Source organism: Limulus polyphemus, unplaced genomic scaffold (assembly GCF_000517525.1).
Source record: "Limulus polyphemus unplaced genomic scaffold, Limulus_polyphemus-2.1.2 Scaffold2078, whole genome shotgun sequence".
Classification (NCBI taxonomy): domain Eukaryota; kingdom Metazoa; phylum Arthropoda; class Merostomata; order Xiphosura; family Limulidae; genus Limulus; species Limulus polyphemus.
Genome location: NW_013667688.1, coordinates 1,199 through 23,241, shown reverse-complemented (window position 1 = coordinate 23,241; position 22,043 = coordinate 1,199). Strand labels below are relative to the sequence as shown.

General features: G+C 30.4%; 1 protein-coding gene across 1 annotated transcript in view; it reads right to left on the bottom strand.

The window, feature by feature from the left end:
• Positions 1 to 21,740, bottom strand: part of LOC106465860 (protein strawberry notch homolog 1-like) — a gene marked incomplete at its 5' end in the record, with an annotated part of 30,827 nt that extends 9,087 nt beyond the window's left edge. The window contains 9 exons of the mRNA XM_013926103.2: positions 1,207 to 1,353; positions 2,152 to 2,226; positions 3,340 to 3,439; positions 7,880 to 7,951; positions 9,881 to 9,993; positions 15,057 to 15,192; positions 15,323 to 15,454; positions 20,588 to 20,751; positions 21,624 to 21,740. Of these exons, the coding sequence (XP_013781557.2) occupies positions 1,207 to 1,353; positions 2,152 to 2,226; positions 3,340 to 3,439; positions 7,880 to 7,951; positions 9,881 to 9,993; positions 15,057 to 15,192; positions 15,323 to 15,454; positions 20,588 to 20,751; positions 21,624 to 21,740 (1,056 nt within the window). The remainder of the gene's footprint in view (positions 1 to 1,206; positions 1,354 to 2,151; positions 2,227 to 3,339; positions 3,440 to 7,879; positions 7,952 to 9,880; positions 9,994 to 15,056; positions 15,193 to 15,322; positions 15,455 to 20,587; positions 20,752 to 21,623) is intronic.
• Between the last annotated feature and the right edge of the window lie 303 nt (positions 21,741 to 22,043).

Here is a 22,043-nt window from a genome sequence, read left to right as displayed (position 1 = left end):
TATTATTAGTTATTATATATATTATTATTATATATATATATATATAATAATATATAATAGTATATATAATAATATATATATATATATATGTTTTTATATATATATATATATATATAGTGTGTGTGTGTGTGTGTGTGTGTGTGTGTGTGTGTGTGTGTGTGTGTGTGTGTGTGTGTGTGTGTGTGTGTGTAAATCACTAGCAGTGTGATAAACTAATAAAATTTAGGAAACCATATTTTCTTAATATTACACAATGTTTCATTTTACTTCTCCAATTGCTTGAACTTGTTTAATATAAATATTTTTTATTTCACATTTCTCAACTGAAAAGTCACAAAACTGCTGTAAAGTCAACGAACTCAGATATTCTTTGAATGTCTTAAGCATACCTTACTTCAGAGCTGTACTGTTGCTAAGCCAAGTTGTACTACAAGCTAATTCTGGGTTCTTATTCATTTGTGAAAATAAACGTAACATTCTAATATACATTCTACAATACTAATAAAGTATAAAGCAAAAGTAAAAAACTAGAACACACTATGAATTATTTAAAAAGCTTTTGTGGTGTGACTGATTCTTCACACCAAAACCTCCACCAGTTTTACATGATATCCAAGGCCAACAGCTATTTACACTGTTTTTATATTTACACCATTATATTCCTCGTAAACAGAGCTTCAAAACAAAGGTGCTGTTAGCAATTTGGCCAGTCCAGACATCTTTTTCGATACTAGAGATTACTGAAGGCCATATGAACACATTTTAAATAAAATTGCATAAGATTATCATGTTTATTGTCATTCTTCATACTTTCTTAACTTTGGAATGGGGAGGCAGGGGTACAGGCTCAGGGTTTTTGCCCCAAAATGGCTAGACCACTTCAATTTTGGCAATGACAGTCCCATCATGTGGATAGCAGATAACAAAGTAGATGGCCCATTTTATAAAAAAATGTATGAAGCATACTAAAAGTGTTGGGTTGAAAAAATCTCAGCTTCTACAAGTCAGAAAAAGTCCAAAAAAATTGGAATACAATGTTCTCTTCTAGTACTGATAAAGTCTGAAATGCAGGGATCATAAGCAAATTAAAAGAAATAAAAATTATTCATAGTTCATATATGATAGTTTTAAAAAACGTTTGACAGGTTTTTCAGAATTTACTGATAAAATGAACTCTAAACACATTATATCTATATATATGCTCACCCATGATTCCAAGGTCATAGCGCCCAGTCTTCTTTGCCTGTGAGATAACTTCTTCTAGAGTGTCGGTGAAATATTTGAACACTTTATTCTGTAGTTTAACTTCCATTCCTAAAATCCTGTTCAAGAACTTGCTCATGTTATAGGCATCTGAAATAGAAGAAATGCAAACAACAAATAATAATAAACAAATAACAGTCTCTTCAGTACAAATGGGACAATGCTAATGTGTGTCTATATATCAAAATAACTGTATATCACATTTCATAATAGATTGTATAAAACTTCTTGTTAAATGATTTATGATGTGAACACCTTTTTATTGTTCATAATTAACTTCACATAAAAAATATAATTTTTAAATAGTTCTTCCACATCCACTACAGACTAAGATATAAACAACAAACATTTCTTCTTTTATTCTACACTCAGTTTTTAATTTAAACAAATAACATTAATAATGTATAGCTTACAATTACAATATAAAACATACTGCACAACATGTTTGCACACTAATACCCAGGTATTCTGAATTTTTCCCTTGTGAATCTACTAGGCTTATATTTCTTAAAAACATGAAATTCATTGCTAAGCAGTCTTTTAGTTTATACTTTGAGGATCATATTTTTCTGTCACTATTTTTAAACTCAATTACTCATGGAAATTTTTGTGCTGTGTATTGTTTCAAGAAAGTTGCTAAGCACATACAAATTCAGTGGTACCCTAATTGAAGGTATCTTACTTTTCTGCATCCAGCTATGATTTATTCATGATTGCACTACTTTTTTTTACAGGCAATTGACATGCAGTACAAGGTTTTAGAAGTTTGTTAATTGGTTTGTGATACAATGAACTGTAAAACTACCAAGATCGTGGATCTGTTTTTAGCATACAGCAAACAATCAAAGGGTTTATGCTATTAAAATAGAAAGTTCTATGCAATATTACCTTTCTCGAGATTCTGATACCCTAAATAAGGGTCTTCAGTAGCAAGTCCAACTCCTACAAGAGCTTTTCTGACATCTATATTAATAAAATATACATTAAGTAACTATCAAATATTAGCTTTGTCCAAAATGTTTCTGCTACCTATAACACACTAGTGGCTAATAAACTACACTGCAAATGAGAAAACCAATTTACTATTGCATCTTAAATGTTTGAAAATTATCAAAGCAATGAAAAATTATTAGTTACAGTTGTTTATTCAAAAAAAAGGGAAACAAACCTAACTGAAAAATTGTTCAGAATGACAGTTCTCATTTTTACTAATGCTCTGCTTAGTACATTCTACAAAATCATTTTAAAGTACTGACAAAAAGCTAATCCCAAGCTGATTATTTAAAGAAACTAATTTACAGAGAGTGTTTCAATGCTAATAAATCAAAAGATCTAAGTCTCTAACTGATCTTCTTTTGATGCTTAAAATATAGTTTTTGAAGTAAAATGGGTTGAAATAGACAAATGGCTATCATTAAGGACCTTCACCTCATTTTTCTCATTCTTATAAATCAGACATTTCACTCCACAAATATATTTTGTCTTTCCTCAATTTATTTTCCACAATACTATAAATCCTTGTGGAATACTTTGAGTTTACTCACTTTAGTTTCTTTCAACCTGTTTCTGCCTGTAGAAAGTAGCAACACATGACCTTGTTTCAAAATCATAATTTCAACACCTCATTCACAGTTAACATCTTATTTTCTTATTAGTCTCTTGTTTTGTGATGTGTGACCTTTCAAAGCACAAATATTGTGCTTCATGTGAGAACAATTTCATTACAGCTTGAGTGAAACAACAAACTTTCTCTATCTGGTACTTAGAACTGTAAGACTTTAAGAAAACCAACTTTTCTGATAATGCTAGTACATATGGCTGCTATTTATGCTTAAGTTTCATTATCTACTACCTGCTAGCCTTCATGTTTAATTATATTTCAAGATGTTAAAAACTCGTTTATTCACAATAACACAGAATCTCTCCTTTTTTACATGACTTAATATCAATATCATTTATTTTAAAATGTCACTAACAATAACTGGCATGATCTTGTTCTTTACAAGTTCATTTAAGTATTTGGTCATTTTATATTAAGTTATATTATACATTTCAAATAAGACAGAAGTAACCCACCAGCAAAGAAGTCTCCTTCATAATCCTCAGGTGGTGGTACTTGTGGAATTTCCATTTGCATTATAGCTCTCATCATAGATTCTAAAGCTGCCCTTCCATACTAAAAAACAAAAACCACTCTGAGATCACTACAAATAACAAAAAAATTTTTACAGAGCTAATGTGCTAAATACAACCTTTCATAAAACAAATTTCTTATAAATTTGTAATCAATAAGCAAAAAAAAAAAATTTTCATGAAACAAACAGGAAAGGGAGAGATGCTCATAAAAAAGCAAATTAGATGATCATGAGATTGTACAATGAATAATAACTAGGAAAGGTATAATTATGCTCATGAGAGTAAGATATTGGTAGATGCTCACAAAGCTGAATAAAACCGATACCATTGTGGAAAAGAGATATATATGCTTGCGAGATTAACCCTTTTGCAACAGGCTTGGTATTAAAAACACAAGTTTGTATACACATTTGCACACGCTAAGTATTTGTACTATAACTTTTAACGCTGTATGTGCATCTTCACAAAATTTGGTAGACTTTCAGTAATGATTCCAAGTCTTTTGTACACACACACAAAAAAATTTTTTTAATGGAGTATTTTTACAAAAGATTTGTTTGTGAAAATATAGAGTCTGTTTAGTTACTAGTCTGAGTGCAAATTGATTTTCATGTTATGATTAAAACCTACTCTTCATCCCCAAATCTCAAATATCTCTAAAACCTTCTAACCAGATTTCAAATATTTGTTTTCAGTAAAACTTTATATTTTTTCTTGTATTTTCTCTACCCTAACTATATGGGGTCTGTCAATTTGACCAACCTCGTAACCACCATAAAAAATTAGGAAATAAGTTTAATTATACTTTTTTTCATTCTAGAATGACTACAAATTATAACAAATGTTTAGTCTAAATAGCTTAAATCTCATAACATTATACATTTATATATATTTATTAGTTTTATTATATTAACCTTTCAGTCGTGCCTGAAGATGCAATGACATGGCACACGTGCACTCATGTTACCATATCCAATAATATAAAACTGACCTTTAGACTTTACAAAGTGACCTGTCTTGGCTGTGTTTTAGTGGACTAGTATTTTGTAAAATAGTCTTATTTCAGTTATAATACATTAAATATGTATATACATTATTACTATTTACAAATAAGTTCTTAAACTGTTTTTTCTTAAAACATAGAACAGTAAATAAAGAAGTATAGCAAACTATTATCTCTTCTAGTTACAAACTTTGTACTTGTTTGCTGCAAGTTGCTAAGCCTTGTCAGATTTTGCATGTGGGGGATGTGAAACTAAATGTTTTAGGTTTTATATATATACATTTGAAATAATCAAAGATCATAAATTACTATATCAATACTACAGAATTCTACTATAATTAATAACTAAGCTGTATTTGGGTTGAAAAAAATATGAAATTTCAAGCTCACTAAAGACACCTTACCAGCATGAAGATTTGTATCAAAAGAGCATAGTAATGTTGTAACACTTGAAAATAGCTGAGAAAGCCACTGCGGGGGCATTGTGAGCTTTTGATTGGTTATTCACATCATATACAGAAGTAAGTGTGTATTAGGGATCATTTCCAAAAATGGAAAGAGGTGAGCAGGGCCACTGTGTTTGATTCAGTACATGATCGATATCTCAGCACTTTCACACCAAAATGGGTGCAGTCTCCTTCAAGGGCAAAATTGCAACATTGAATCAAGAAAATTATAGAAAATACACTTGAAATTATTCTTCCACAAAATAAAAATAAATTCACAGTCACAATAAAAAGTGGTGTACAGGCATTCTGCACTATCCATATTAAGCCATACTGGCGCAATAACTCATTATCATGGAAAACTGTCTGTTTGTGGACACATCTACTCCTAAATGATTTGACAGATCCAGACCAAACTTGGCATGGTAACTTAGTAGTCCAAAAGCAAACCAAATTCATATTTAACTTACCCATATATTGAAAAATAACATTTTATAGAATAACTACAATATCATTACTACAATAGCTATTGTAAATAGTTGAGTTTGAAAAAGATAGTGAATAAAATTTCCAGCATTTTGACTTCTTTCCCATAATAGCCAAAATACAGTAATAAAATATCCAGCAATGCAAAAAAAAAGATATTGCTGCTTTTTAAGTTTCCCACTTTTCTGATTCACACCATTTTACTTCCAGTATACTATGGTTAGAATGAGCTAAAGCCTGGAGTATTTTCATAATTAAAAATTCTTTAGGATATTTCTTACTTTTTGTTTATCAAATTTCATGCATTAAATGTACCAAATTCAGACAGTAGAAATCTTGACCACCTCTACTGTGAAATGGACTGCTTTGAACAAGAAGTGACACAACTGTTTTGCCATTTCTGCCAAGTTTCTTGACTTGACTGCTACAACTCCTCACTTCTTATCCACAATTTTCTTAGAGAACAAATGCAACTGAAAGTCCAGGCAGAGATTTAGCTTTTTTTAAAAGCAAATTTGTGTGTTTTAATGGAAAAAAGACAGAGTGCAGTTTCCTTAAAATACCCTGCAAAACTATAAGACATTTAAAGTGCATTATAAAAGCTTCAAAAAGAAAGCCCATTATGGACTAATAATTCACTTTTACTTGCAGACTTTTTCAGCTCTGTCGGGCTTTCAACAAGGGCAGAGCTCGGTATGCAATTTGCTGCTCAAAATATTGCACATCAACTAAACTTATCAAATTTTATAAACCCAAACAAAAATAGCAAATTCTGATATTAGGTTGATTTCAGCACACTCTGAATCAAAATAATTAATGTTTATGAATTTCTTGAACTTTTTTCTGAGCTTAATACAGCACCCATAGTCCCCTGGGATGAACATAATTTGAATCTAGTAACTTTAATACAAATGTAGTTTTATCAGTTTTAGCCAAACATTTGTGATGTAACTGTGGATAAATCAGCTGTGAGAAGTCATAGGCTAGTGAACTAAACATGCAATGAAAGCTGCTTTTCTGTTCTTTTCAACTATATAAGCCAAAATGGCTTCCAGTTCAATGCAGAGATCAGAAAAAAGTGATAACATCTTAGTTTGGTATGTTACTAATAGAGAAAACATTTGTGGTCACTTGTGCCACAATTAGTCCTGGTTTCTTTTTAAAGCTTGCTTTACCATTTTATACTTCATTTGAATAATAGAGTTGCAATACATACAAGAAAAGAAATATTTTCCCAATGAACAAAATGAGGTAGGCTTAGTTAAACCATTCTGCACTCAATGATATCAAGTTTTGTTTTGCAAACAAAGCTGCTGTTTGTTAAGCTGTGTTTACATTAGACCTTACTGGCTTAAGTAACTGCTTAAGTGAGCAAGAAAATGACAAAAAGAAAGGTAAAAGAAAATAAATGAATATAAAACAGATTTAAAGCATGTTACATTCTTGAAAACTTCTGATGAACAACTTAAGTTAGCTTGCTTTATAATTTTGGTATGGAAAATTTTTATTTTATGCTAGTGGTAGTAAACAATAAAAGCAAGTGTAGTATTTTTCAAGTCAAGAAAAAAATAATATTTACTGTTTTATAAAATAAAATTTCATAGGAAAGTTTTACAAAAAATGTGTAAAAATCAGTAACTTAAATGACAACAAAGGTAGGCATTTTTTATTATTTCCTTAAAAGTATCACAATGAAATATTTTCAAAATTTCAAAGCTACAAGTTCACACAAATATCACATTTGAAAATCAGACATTTCAAGAAGCTACATAATCATATGAAAATCACAGAGCTATTCAGAGTTTGAGCGCAAATAACTACATTAAATAAATTTTTTTTTATTAGAAATACTAGAAAAATCTAATTTTTTTTTCTGTCTAAAACTACATAATTTTAGGAAGTTCTATTAAATTTGAAACAAATTCATCCACTAATTTTATTTTTGGAATGATATTTAATGAGAGCAACATTGCCTACACACGATGTCCTGGGTCTAACAGGACTTGAATTTAGAAATTTGCCAGGTCTTATAGGGTTAACCAAGTTACGATTGGTAATTAGTAGGCCTACTTTTTTACATGCTTTAATGCAAATCAATGCCAAATTTGGGGTCTGCTTTCAAGGAATCCCTGTAAAAGTTTGTGCAAAATACCCAAGGTTCTCTAATGGGTTGGGTGAAAAATTTTACTATTGTGCAAACCTCAGAGCAGAGACAATTTGTTCAGTACCATTCAGAAGTCAGTGCAACCAATAGTTTAAGAGTTACTTTACACACACACACACAGAGGCACTTAATCTTATTTTATATATATATACATATCACTTTCTTGGATTTTATTTCTACTTCAAGTTCTAAGTATCAAGCCCAAATGTAAACATAAGATACAATTTATTTAAATCATTTAATGCAACACAAACTGACATCAGTCTCTGATTTACAAATAACAATGTTGGATGTTGAAAGAGAATGTTCAATACTTACTTTGGTATAGTCTGATCTACAAGTAATGAGAAGGGATGTGTACAGAGAATATTCAAAACTTACCTTGGTATCAATATTAAATTTACTGAGATCTCTAGACTCTGTGGCTCTTCTGTCTCCATGTGTTAGAGCTCCCTGTAGAATTTATAAAACATTAATATTTTAACGTAAATTACAAGCATATTTCTGGCATTGAATGTAATTCCATTTAAGGCAAAAAGATTGATACACCAATACCATCAAATGTTATAGTTACTATCACCTATCTACACAACTAGGGTTTATTGAAAGCTAGAGTTAACTAATCCAGTTTCTTTGAATATTTACAAATTATTTCACTCTTGGATCAAAACTTAATTTACTTTGAAACTGTAGCTGTGTCTCATTTCCTAAAACAAGTGGTTCTAATTAGAAGTCAATATCTTCAAGCATCTTATTCTATTATGTGAACCAATATTAGTTGTAAATTATTACCTAGACATTTTGTCTTCTTTAGAAGTATAAAAATAACTAGCATACTAAATCAAAAGTATTATATTGAAAGATATGAAATTAATTGGAAATTCATAAAAAAAAAAGTCTTCCTATAACTTATTTTTTGTGATCACATGAGCAATGCTAAGATGCACACCCATTCCAGTGATAAACACAAAATATGAACAGCCGCTTTATCATTCCGTGCAAGATCTTTAGAGAATTGAAAATGAATTAAGATTTACAGTTCCATATGTACTAATCAGTTATTTTTCTCTGGTACCATGTGTCATATATATGAAAAAATTGTCCAGAACTTGGTTGGTTAAAACAATAAGCTTGATTAAATCAAGACCCTATATGGTATCAGTTTACACTTTAAAAACAATTTACCATCCTTAAATGCCAGAATACATTACGTCTATGTAGTAATGAAATACCACAATATTTTTAAAAAGCTTGCATTTATAATAGGTTCACTTAAAAAACTTCATGCGTATAATCATTGGAATTCAGGAGCATACTGTTCATAAAACACCAGTACCTTAAACTTTTTATATATTTTACTTCCAAAAGTAGGCTATGTCTATATAAAGCAAACAATGAGTTTAAGAAATATTTTCTTACTCTGGTAAGAAAGATATTTTTGAAAATTAACTGAATGGTAAAACAAAACCTAAAAGACATTTTTAAAACAAAAATCCCTATGTAAACACATCTTTTGTTCACTGCTACAATCAACTGTTTGCAAGTAAAAGTTTGAAGACATTATGACTGGGTAATGAATAAAAGTATTATAAATGTACAATGTTTTGACAATATTATGTTTATCATCAGGTACAGGTAGTTTACATAGACAGAGGAATATACATACACACACAGTATGAAATAAAGAGGTCACATGACTGAAGATTGCTTGACAGTTTAATAAAGGTATCTTGATACCCTAGGGTGTTGGATTAGAGTAGGGCTATTCTGTTCAATTAAGATAGCTTCCTTTATTTTGATTTTGCTGATGTTTAATTCTTTGTTTAAAATTACAGTGTTCTGCATAAATGTACTGTAGTTTATTGAGTTGCAATGGTGGTAAACATGGGAAGGTTTATATTAAGTTTGGTGAATCTGGTTTCCATATCTGGTTCTACATCGAAGAAACCAGATTCACAGAACATAATAAAAAAACCTTCCATGTTTACCACAATTGAAACTAAAAAAAACCACAGTATAACTAAACAAAACAATTTTAAACAAAGTACCAAACATCAATATATACAAAATAGAGGAAGCTATCTTAATTTAACAAAATAGCCCTACTCTAAACCAGCATCCCAGGGTACAAAGGTTCCTTTACTAAGCTGTTAAGTGATCCCTAGTCATGTGACCCCTTTATTTCATATTGTACGTATATTCCTGTGTCCATGTAAACTACTTGTACCTGATGATGGCATAATAAAGTTTTCCTCATCACCCATTCAAGCTGTCTCCAAACTTATTTCCTAAAAAGTAGGCTCCTCTGCATCAAATATTGAGTTTTTTCTTTTTCTTAAATCATATACAAGATATACTAATGATTTCTTCTTTTAGACTCACCAAACTTTCCAATCTTTTAGCTACAATTGAAGCAAACCTTCTCTCTCCAGCTAGGTCAGAGATAAGAAACAAATACTCTGGAGCACTGACCTGGTTAGATCTGTGACTTCGACCTATATTGAAAATGATGGATTAAAGATTCTTTAGGAAAGTGGCTTTGACCAGCAGCAAATTATACTAGTCTTTACAATCTGCAGTTAAAACATGCAGTGATATTATAACAAAGAATTTATCCTAATTTAAGACCTAGTTTGAGTTATACATTATAAATCTTTAATCTGTCGCTTTAATATGCAGTAAATATTCTATTTAAATATACTGACACAAATACTAAACTATCAAATGTCCTCATGCATTGGAAGCAATAATCTGTTGGATGATCTACTACTAGAAGGAAAATATACCAAACTTTCAATATTGATGTCTACAAGAAGAAAACATATATGAAACCATTTAAGGGTATGACTCAGCATCATTATTTGAAAGTCAGCTCTAGCTAAAACTGTTTTGCAAATGGTATCAGCTACCATATGTAATACATCTTGATAAATCATTCAATGCTTTAAAGCAAGATAATTTTCTATGCACACAGTTACAATTAAAATGCCCTAAGTGCCTCCTGAAGTTTGTAAAAATCATGATTGCACTTCCACTGTCATTTCCAAATGACATGACATAAAGCCATAATATTTAGCATACAGTTTCTCTGTGAATAAGTATGATATTAATATAATAGAACTGATATGTTACCAAATTTTCATATTTCATTTGGAAAATATCTGGTTTGAAAATCATATTTGGAATACAATGCTTCTTTATTGGCAAATGAACTGATATTTATGTAACATTTTTATATTAGAATCATAGATTTGATAATTGTCAACCATTATAGATAGATAAGTCACTAATCCTTATAAATATAATAGAAATCATAGAAATAATGATACCTATCATATTATGAACTGTTAATTGCCTCGAGTCCTTCTCATTCGTACAAACTAAACTGTCATTCTTTCACTCGATTTATTCATTTTGTGTAAAATGTCATGAAACCTTTAAAAAATTGGCTCTCACTGTGGGCTTGGTCAATTTGACCTAAAAATTAACATTTAGCTTCCATACTATAACTTCTAATATGTTTGTGCATCTTCACAAAATTTTGTGTTTTCAGTAAGCATTAAGGTTCATTTGTAGACGAAAGTTCAGAATTTTTATTGAAGTATTTTCACTAAAAATTTCTCCATGAATATATGGAGTTAAAATGTTGAAAGCTTCATGTTAAGATTAAAAATTATCCTTTTTTTCTTTCTAGAATGACTTCAAATTGTAACAAACTACATTTATTTATCCTAAATAGCTTTAAACTCATAACGTTATACATCTATTTATATTTAAATTTTATTGCCCTTTGAAATGTGTGTAACTAATATTATTGCCACACACACATTAATGGTACTACTGCACTATATAGTTTTTCTTTCTGGAATGACTTCAAATTGTAACAAACTACATTTATTTATCCTAAATAGCTTTAAACTCATAACATTATACATCTATTTATATTTAAATTTTATTGCCCTTTGAAATGTGTGCAACTAATATTATTGCCACACACACACACACACACACACACATTAATGGTACTACTGCACTAAATAGTTGTATTTAATTATCACAACTATCACAATTTTTATGGCTTTCTAACTATATGAAAAGAGCCATTAAAAATTCAGTTAAGCTCGTGGGAATAAAATTTCAACCATAAGAGAAACAAACAATTCTCTGTATAGCAAACAATGTCATATAATACATCATTTGATAGATTAAAACTCTGGCTTTCTATTAGTTATAAATAATATAGTATTTAACATCACAGAGAAGTATTGGCAATTTCTGAAAGAGAAGATGTGACAGTTTGGTGTAGCCAAATAAGATTGAAGGCTACAAAATTATGCTTTGGAACATCTCGGAGGGGTGATAAATAAATTAGAGAAGGGATGCCTAGAGAAAAATGTCAGTTCTCATACTAGAGGAAATTCAGGATTTTTTTTCTTTTAATACTATCTTATAAAATTAGAACTTAAAACTTATATAATATTAAAATTTAGATTATTAGCTACATTTTTATGTGAAGTTTATTCATATAACACAATAAGTAAGTAGCTTAATTAACTTTTGAATGTAACTCAGTAAAACCTCGTTATATGCAGCAAAACTCCATCTATTAACCCTTTGACTACCGTGTACTCTTTAATTCTCTCACTACGAGGTCAGTAAAATTGATCAATCTCATAACCACTTTGTATTCATTATAATTTCCATTTTATAACTTTTAATACAGTATTTGTTCTTTCACAAAATTTAAAAGACTTTCTGTAAACATTATGTTTTTTGTAAACAAAAATCAGATTCTTATAATGATGTATTTTTTTGCTAAAAGTTGTTCATGAATATTTAGTTGTTTTTTTTTTACTAGTCCGAGTGCTAAGTGATTTCCATGTTAAGATTAAAAATAATTTCTTTGTCTTGTAATTTCTAAAACCTCCTAAATAAATTTCAAAACTTCTTTTCCAGTAAAACTTCATATCTTATCTGTTATTTTCCCTATTCTAGCTCAATACAAGATTGGTCAATTTGACTGACCTTGTAACCACCAAAAAAAATCAAAATAAATCTAAACACACTTTTTTTCTCTCTTTCTAGAATGACTTGAAATTATAACATGCAACTACATTTGTTTGTCCTAAATATATTTAAACTCGTAACAGTACACATCTATTTATACTTTATTTTATTATTTTATTGCCCTTTGAACTGTAACTAACTACAATTCTTGTCATTATAAGGTGTAAATCACTTGGCGAATGTGCAGCTCATGTTACAATATCAAACTACATTATGCACAAGCTCCTTGCATGCATACCCTGTGAAAATTCTTTATTTTATTGTTATTATTATTATTTAATTTGCTTATCTAACCTTACCTAACTTAAAAAAAGTTTCCTATTTTTACATTTTAGATACTTTTATAATAATAAATACAAATTACATATAAAAAACAAGAAATAATTTACTTTTCTGGGTCTTTTTCTTTGCTATCGACTGTCAATGACTTAAACTCGCTTTATTATACTAAAGGAAATATTTCACTAAATAATTTAATTAAATAATGTACCAAAGAACACAGAATTATAACATACAAAAGGGAGACAGTGCTCCATAACTATCACAATTTTTTTGGCTTTTTAACTATGTAACAAAAGTAGTTAAAAATTTATCTAAGCTAGTCGATGAGTTTCCTGTTGGATTAAAGATTGAACTGAAATCGAAACTGACAATTCTCTGTATGTCATATAATATTTCATTTCATATAGTAAAACTTTGGCTATAAATAACATAGTATTAAACATCAGAGAACAATTGGCAGTTTCTGAAAGAGAAGATATGAGAGGTAGGCATAGTAAGAGGGGTCTGATTTTCTATTTCATGGCTCTGTAACCAAATAAAATTGAAGACTATATAAATTAAGCTTTGCCTGAGTGATGGCAACATTATAATGAGTAAATTACATTAAGTTTTGTACATCTTGGAGAGAATGTAAATAAACTGGAGAAGAGGAGATGCCTAGAGAGAAAATGTCACAATTCTCATACTAGGGGAATTCAGGATTTTTTAAAATATTGCCTTGCAAAATTAAGAACGTAAACCTTATATGCTATTAAAATATGGATTATTAGCTACATTTATTGCTATACTATGAAAAGAAAGTAGTTTAATTAAATTTTGAATATTACTCACTAAAACCTCATAACATGAGAAAAGATACTCATGAAAATTAGGGTTGAACTCCTTACTGATCATACCACAAAGTTTTACTGAGTTACATTCAAAATTTAATTAAACTACTATACTATCAACATACTTTATACCTAAGTTTTAAATCCTTTATTTCAAAAAAAAACCTTAAATACTTAAGCTTCAGTTTTGTTGTCATGTGATAAATCTTAACTTTTGATCACTATTACTTAAATAATATTCCATCTATAGTGTGTGTTTAAACTCAAGACTATGCATATAGGACTTTTTACCTGTCACTTGTTTCAAATTCCTTTGGATCAATTCAGAGAGCAAAGAAATAAATATTCCCTCCTCCTGACAGTAGCCACGCTCACCTTCTATACTTAAGATTTGAGACTTACAAGCTACTTGTACATATTTGACAAATGTTTATAGCCAACCGAAAAAGCTAATTTTAAAGTACAATATCTTAATGGTTATTTTAAAACTGGCAAGCAGTATTCATTACTAACCACCTCAAACAGCAGAAGCATTGTTTGCTGATTTTGCCCTTGCTAGCACTTAGTGTTGATTCTCACCTGGAGACATACTAGTTTCATAGTTAAATTGCATTATTTAGGTTTTATTTATATATGTTTGAAAATTCATATTTGAAAGGTTTAACAATTTTTTAAAATATAACCCAAACTTTGCCTCGGTTTGTGAGGCTTACATTACTTTGTGAATGCAAGAACGTTTTGTTAAAGGTTAAAACATTTCTGCTGATACTATAATATGGCCAGGAGGCAAATGTTGATGTGTGTGTTAAGATGAATAATAAATGATAAAGGGCAGGAAAGGAACATAAAACATTAAAAATAAACAAAGTGAAAAGGGAAAGACATGAAATTAAAGATATATCCCAAAGAAGATATTTTAAGATTATTTGATGAAGAGTTAAAAGGTATGTACATATTCAAATTTCTTAATTTCAAACATTTTATTGCACTGTACATTGATGTTAATAGCTACTGTTAGTGATATGGTAGAGAAAATGACAAAATATAAACATATACCTTAAAAGAACTTTGATATTCACTTAGGAGGTTCTAGAGGTTATGCAAATGAAAGTATTTTTACACTTAACATGAAAATCACTTTGCACTTGAACTACTCAGTCTGAGTGCAAATAACTACAATAAATAACAAAGTTTGAATAGTAAAAATCAAAATTAAATAGTTAATTTTTCTGAAACTACACACTTTTAGGAAAGTTCCTGTCTAGTTTCAAACAATTTCATCAATTAGTTATATTTCTGGAATGAAATATGACGAGTTAGATTATATTCTCTTAATAGAAGGATGCACTAACCAAAGTGTTAGAAGGAATAACACATACCAAACTGTTGAATGGCTCTGTCTGCACTCCATGGTAACTCAAGAGTAATGTGAACCCTTCGTGCTTGGTTTTTGGCTCTTCTGTCTGCTTGAAGGGAAATGCCTGAACTAGCCGCTTCTGAGATGATGGCTATATGCTATATTGAAACAAAAAAAATTTATCTCTATTGAAACAGCCTCTCAAAATATAAGAGAAAACTGATTTAACTCTTTACTTATCTACAAAAGAAATGCTATATTTCTATCCAGTGAATAAAGAAAACCAACCTTTTCACCATCCATAAACCTTTGTTTTTCTGTGATGTTGAGTGTTTCTACAGGGACATCAATTTCAGACCGTGACTCGTATTGAATAGAACCATCATCATTGCTAACAACTCTTCCCTTCCTACCCGTCATCTGTCAAAATAAATAATTGCAGGTGATAAATAACAGACTTCATTATTCATGTTCCTTAAATATATAGTGCTACCAGAAAAAGACAAAACATCTAGACCATTACACACCGTTAGTAATTATTATAAACAGGAAAAAAAAATTAAAATTTTAACAGAGAGTAGGGATTAAAAAATAAATGCTGCAATAAAAAGTCCACAAACAAGTAAAGTGATACTAGTTATATAGATTTTAAGATGATTTTCAATACCTTCTTTGGTTGGCATTGTGATTTGTATAGCTAAATGAAGTCTAAATTTTTTGAGGCCAGTTAAGATCAAATCATTAGCTATCAGAGGGAATTCACACAGAATTTGTGATATCAAGAGCAATTAACCTTTCTGACACTCAGATTCAAAATTATATTGAATTACTATTGTATGAATAAGTTTGGTATAAAATGTTAGTGTAATACATTCACAACATTGTGTGCCACCAGTGGTACATATACATGTTTTCTGTTTGACATCGTGAGCCAACCATGATATATAGCACCCATAAGATATGACTGTGCCTCATATCTCCAGTCTTATATGAAGCATTTATTTTATATGGACGGCTATAATAAAGCCACACCTTCCATCATATACTATTGATAGAGCACATTTGACAATTATCTGAAGCATAAAAGTAATTTTAATCTTAAAATCAAAATTACTTTGCATGTTGGATAGTCAACATTCAACATTCATGAGAAAAACATTACTTAAAAAATCTTAAAACTTGACAAAAAAAGTGATATTTTGCATACAAAAGCCTTATAATGTTTACTGGTAATCTGGAAAATTTCATGAAGATACGCTTTCTGTATAAGTTGTTACATCATGAAAACTATAAAAAAAACAAAATGGTTATGAGGTCAGTTAATTAATCAAATTTTAATAGTAAACAAATATTAAGTTCTTAATATTATAAGGAAATATTCAAAAAATCCTCAATCTTCCTCTGTATGAGAATCTTGACATTCACTCTCTAGGTTTCCCCCCCTTCTCCAGTTTATTTACCACCACTCTCCAAAGTTTGGAATTTAATGTAAATTAGTCATTACAGATATTGCTAAGGCAAAGCCTAATTTTTATAGCCTCCAATCTTATTTATTTACAGAGTAAAACTAAAAAACCAGACCAACATGCCATGCCCATTTGTCATGTCTTCTTTTTCTCAAACTGCTAATATTTCTTTCTGACATTTTATACTAAATTACTTATAACTAATAAAAAGGAAAAGTTTTAATGTATCAAATGACATAAGTTGTTTTCACTACCAAGTATTGTCTATTTCCTCTTCAGTTTGAAAGTTTTTCTCACAGCTTTCGGATCAAGAAGCTTTGAGAAATATTTTACGGCTCTTAAATCATAGTTAGAAAGCTAGTTAAATTACAATAGTTATAGGCCAATGTTTGTTTGTGTGTTGTTCTTCTTTGTTCTTAGGTGTATTATTTAACCCTATGGTTACAGACACCTGTGTTGTGCTCATGCCACAAGATTTCACTTTGTTACATCAAAAATTAAGCAATCATATGATCAATGTATGCCAATGAAATTAGCATTAAAATTTATATTATAGTTCAAAGTTACATATTATCCAAGTTTTAATTCCTTTATTTAACAAAAAAACAGTTTGATGCAAAAGTTCATTTCCAGACTTTGTAGCTTACATACTTCTTTCAAGATCCTTAGGACACGTTTGGAGAAAAAATAAATTTATTGGAACTCGACAGATACCACGCCCACTTTCTACACACAGTTACAATTTCTCAACCAATTATACTTAGTTGAGCTAGATGTTTATATTCAATAGAAAGACCACATTTTGAAATACAATCTCTCAATAGTTATTTCAAAATTGGCACGAAGAATTTCACAGAGAACTTGTCAAACTACTCTTAGCATTGTTTCTGCCTTTATCCTTGCTAGCACTTTAGCATTATTTCTCAATTATATAAATGTTACTTATATAGACAATTAAATTGTACTTAGGTTTTAGTTTTATATTTTAGTTAATTATGTGTTATGTTTTAAAATGCACATTACAAAGGTTTAATTTTTTAAAACATATACCAAACTTCCTTGGTTCATCAGGCTTAGTATAATAGGCAAACACCACCACAGAGGAGATTGTGCCCATTAAAATTTCGTAAGAGGAAAGGAGATGGCAATTGTTCAATTAAGATCACCAAAGTCTGCTTGATTGTAATCTTTTCTTGGTGACAGGTAAAGAGAACAAACTGTGATGGTACAACCCATGAAGACATGATGAGTGCATACTAGTGAATCAGCAGTGCAACACTTCCATGAACTTATCAATCACACAACCTGTCATTCCTGTACAAGAAAGATCACTGAAAGGTGACAGCATTGGCAGGTCTGAGGAATGTTTCCTGTAAGGAGAGCCACACAAGATGATAGGAAGCAATCAAGGCCTTAATTATGTCCAAATTAGAATGGAAACCTCAACAATTCCATTGTATCAAGGTGGCCATTTTATTTCTGACCATAACATTTTTGTTTATTAGAAAGAAGTCTGTCGACTACCATAGATCCTGCCCTGGGTCATTTGGGTAGATCTCTGTTAGATGAAGGAGGTTCCGGTGATCAAGTATGTGACCAAATAACAGTCCTGCATCTCAGGACTGATGGAAAGGGACCAGAACATTCACTTGATGCTGAGGTGGAGACAGAGACAGAAGTAAATATGGACTTGTCAACTCCTTTATCCATGAAAAGCAAAAGACTCTTGATATGATGAGAGAAAGACTATGGGAGGAATGGAAAGATCTGTCTGCATTCCCACTGTGGCAGTGGAATGGAGTGCAGCAATACTAGTCCAAAGTAAGAAGGACAACTTCCATGCCTCTATGTAAAAAAGTTGTTTATAGTCCTTATAGTCATGTACCTCTTTTTCTTCCACCCACTCAGGGCAAGAATGAAAGTATGAGGGATGGGAACCATTACAGTTAATGCAATATGGGTCCAACTGCAACTCATAGCTGTTGTGGACTTTGCCACCATAAGGACACACAACAAAGAACCATGACAAGATGTCTTAGTGTGTTCAAACTGCTGGCAGTTCAAATAACCTGCCTAGACAGAGGCAGGTGGTTGTGGAGATACAAACATCAAAATAAAACTTGGGGAGGCTGCATTATCCTATCCTTACAATGGGAGAAACATTGCACAGCAGAAACTCCCTGGTTGAAGAAACCAGCAAGAATCTCCCACTCTGGGATGGTAAGCAAGTCCCTCTGAATGGTCACTCCTCTTAATGAATTCAGAGAAGCACTGGAAGTAACCTCAGTAGGAATATCCCCCCAATGGACTTTGATTTCAAAAGGAGGTCACTATGTTGTGGCGTAGATGTTTCGACCAAGATGTCTTTAGAACGTAACATTCTGACTGACTCATAGGAGCCAGCAAGCCCCTCTAGCCCATTCTGGATGAAAAAGGGAGGCATGTACTGTAAAGATTTGTCAGATATAAAGAATAAACAATCAAAAAGCAAGGTACAAGAATAGTCTGAGATGGTGACTGTGGTCATTTTCCAATGAGTGTTTTTAATGTTTTATTTCATCATTTTGGTATTTAACTATGAAAAAAAAAAAATAATTCAGTACCCATAAGTGGACATACAACAATGCCAACCTAAGACAATGCAGCTACACCAGGGTTTCATGGGCACAATACCCAAACAAATACCTGGGAAGTCACTTCGCCATATCCAGAAATCCATAGAGGGGTACGATTTATTTATCTTTTAGAAAAAAAAACACATCAAAGTAAGAATATATTAGCAGGTACCCATAAACTTACAAACATGCATGTAAAGCTCTGGACTTGTGCACTTGTAGTGACTTAACCCCACTTTTCTTTTTCTCTAAGTTCATTGTCAAAACAATACAAGTAACTTTTAATTATGCATTTTAAAACATAAATAACATGTAAATTATTAAAGTAGATGGACCAAAAACACTACAATTTAACTATTTTTCTAACTAAGCTTTTTAAGGAAAGCAAAAAACCTTAAATCCTATAGACATCAACTCTGGTTATCAAAACACACCCAATCAAATCCTCTTAGTCTAACATCTATTGCCGCTAATTTAAAAAATAAACTACTGCAAACTTGAAATACAAAATAAGTTAATGCTTATTGGTTATATACATTTAAATCAAATATGAATATGTGGTATTGAAAACTGCCTTGAAATTTAAGGATAGATGGCTTCTTTCACAAGTTGGGAAAATTTATTGGTACCTCTCTCACTAAATGGAGAAGTTACAATGTCAAAACTGTATACTAGACCTATGAATTGTTCATAGACTGGGTCTACACAAGTCAGACAGTGTAGATGCTATAACATTAAAGTTATACAAACTGAAAGAGGAAAATTCAGAGTACAGACACACTGACAGATTTGTCTTAAATATTTTCTTTACAAACTAAAACTCAGATAATATAAAAATTTAGATTATAAACTAAATTCTGATGACTTCATTGACATTGACATACTTACATTGATAAAAAAGTTTAATTAAATTTTGAATGTAACTCTGAAAATGTATAAACATTATATGCAAGTAAAAGCCAGGCCTGTGTATAAAACGTTATGTACTCTAACACTAGACCAGTAATGATGCAATAATTGATAAAATTAGTCATATTATGATGTTTCACATCAGTTCCTACCCTAGAGGAATATGTCATATTATACACTGTATTAAAAAAGTTTAAGATCCAGTAAATTTTTTATTGTTCTATATCCTTTAAAACCTGAATTGTAATAAAATGTTTAAAACATTCCATAATTTTATTTCTACAGTTCTCATCAGAACAGAGAAACAACGAGATGTCACCTCATTCTATTTGATCAACTAGTACACATTCATATATGTTAGTTTCCTGATACAGTTCAAATGGAGAAAGGTTTGAAATGAATTTTTTAAAATCCACAGTACTAAATTATGTATGTACTTTAATTATTAATCTCCTTTATCCTTAAAAATAAACTGATAAAATAACTGACTAATGAATCAATTTTTATCCCCCAAGAAAATTTTACTTTCACTCATTAAGCAGTTTAAAATAACTAGCCACTACCTCTGCTACATTTTCAGGTCCCCCTAGTTCATCAATTAGTTGATCTAGTGTGTTGGGTGGCAAGCGATCACCAAATTTGTTGAGTTCTTTGAGCAACTCTTCTTTCATTGCTTGAGCCTTTTCTACAGCATCAACAGGAGGAGGAGCAGGTGGAGGTGAGTTACCTGTAAAATCATTACACATTGCCAAAAAGAATTAAATTACAATAAGCTCTGCACTGCTACTAAAAGTACTACATGAATTATTTCATCTAAACATAGAATTAAAAAATAAGTAAATGTTTTTCTATCAAAGATGTGCAATACATATTGAACCTACTAATATTAAACATTAAGGAAAAAGTATTTCTCGCATATCTACAACAGCAGACTTGACAACTCTTCTCCATCATTATTTTAGTGAAATATAAAACTAACAACATATATATATATATAAATCAACAGTAAACCTCAGCTTTATCACCATTTTGTGTCCCCTTCAGACACAAAATGTGTATTTTTACAACTAAAAATATCCAAAATAATTTGTAGTATAATTAAATATATAATACAATTTTTCCAGTTAAAACTATCCACCATGCAGATGCTTATTCACTAAGCCTAGGTGTAAAAAATGGACCAACTGTATATGAATATGGTGCACAAAGTGGAATAGTATACATATGAAAATAATGAAGTACAACTAAATTTAACCATGTGCAAAGTATTTCGCATTATAAATATACTAAGAATACGCATAAACACAGGAGAACCTAAAACATGGGCAATATTTAGATAGTATGAAAAAAATATAAAGTTGCCCTAACAATATTTGTTGATTCAACAAATTCATAAATGACAGGAAGGTTTTATGCATTTGTTTATAAATACTTTAATTATGAATGCATCAAAATGCGACTTTTGGAACACAATAAACTGTTTAGGGAATCAAAACATAATTTGAATGCTGTTTTTCCCTTCATACATTAAAACTTGTTTCATTATTTAATCATGCTTATAGAATATCTGAATATATATGATATGAACAAAAACCTTACCATTAACTTGTGATCTTGATTTATGTTTTTTTTTAGTTTTAGTTTTCTTTGTTTTTTTCCTTCTTGACTTTTTCCTTCCTAGCCAAGGACCACCTGCAAAAAACACATGAATCTTTTCTAGAGATTTAAAGCAATGCAAGTAAATGCTTTTAAAAAAACGTTTTTAATAAACTTTCTAGGATTTGAAATAACTAAAAATAATATCTACATATAAAATTCCAAAGCATTAATTAATAATAACCACATTCCACCTACAAAAAAAAAAAAGAAAGAAAGAAAGAAAGACTAGGCTCCGCAACAGAAAAATAAACATTTTTTGCCAAAACAAAGCTTTACAATAAAGTATCAAATAATCATATCTTACAACCATTATGCCACAATAAACATGAGATTAGCCTGCTGGTATTTTCAGGCATGTGA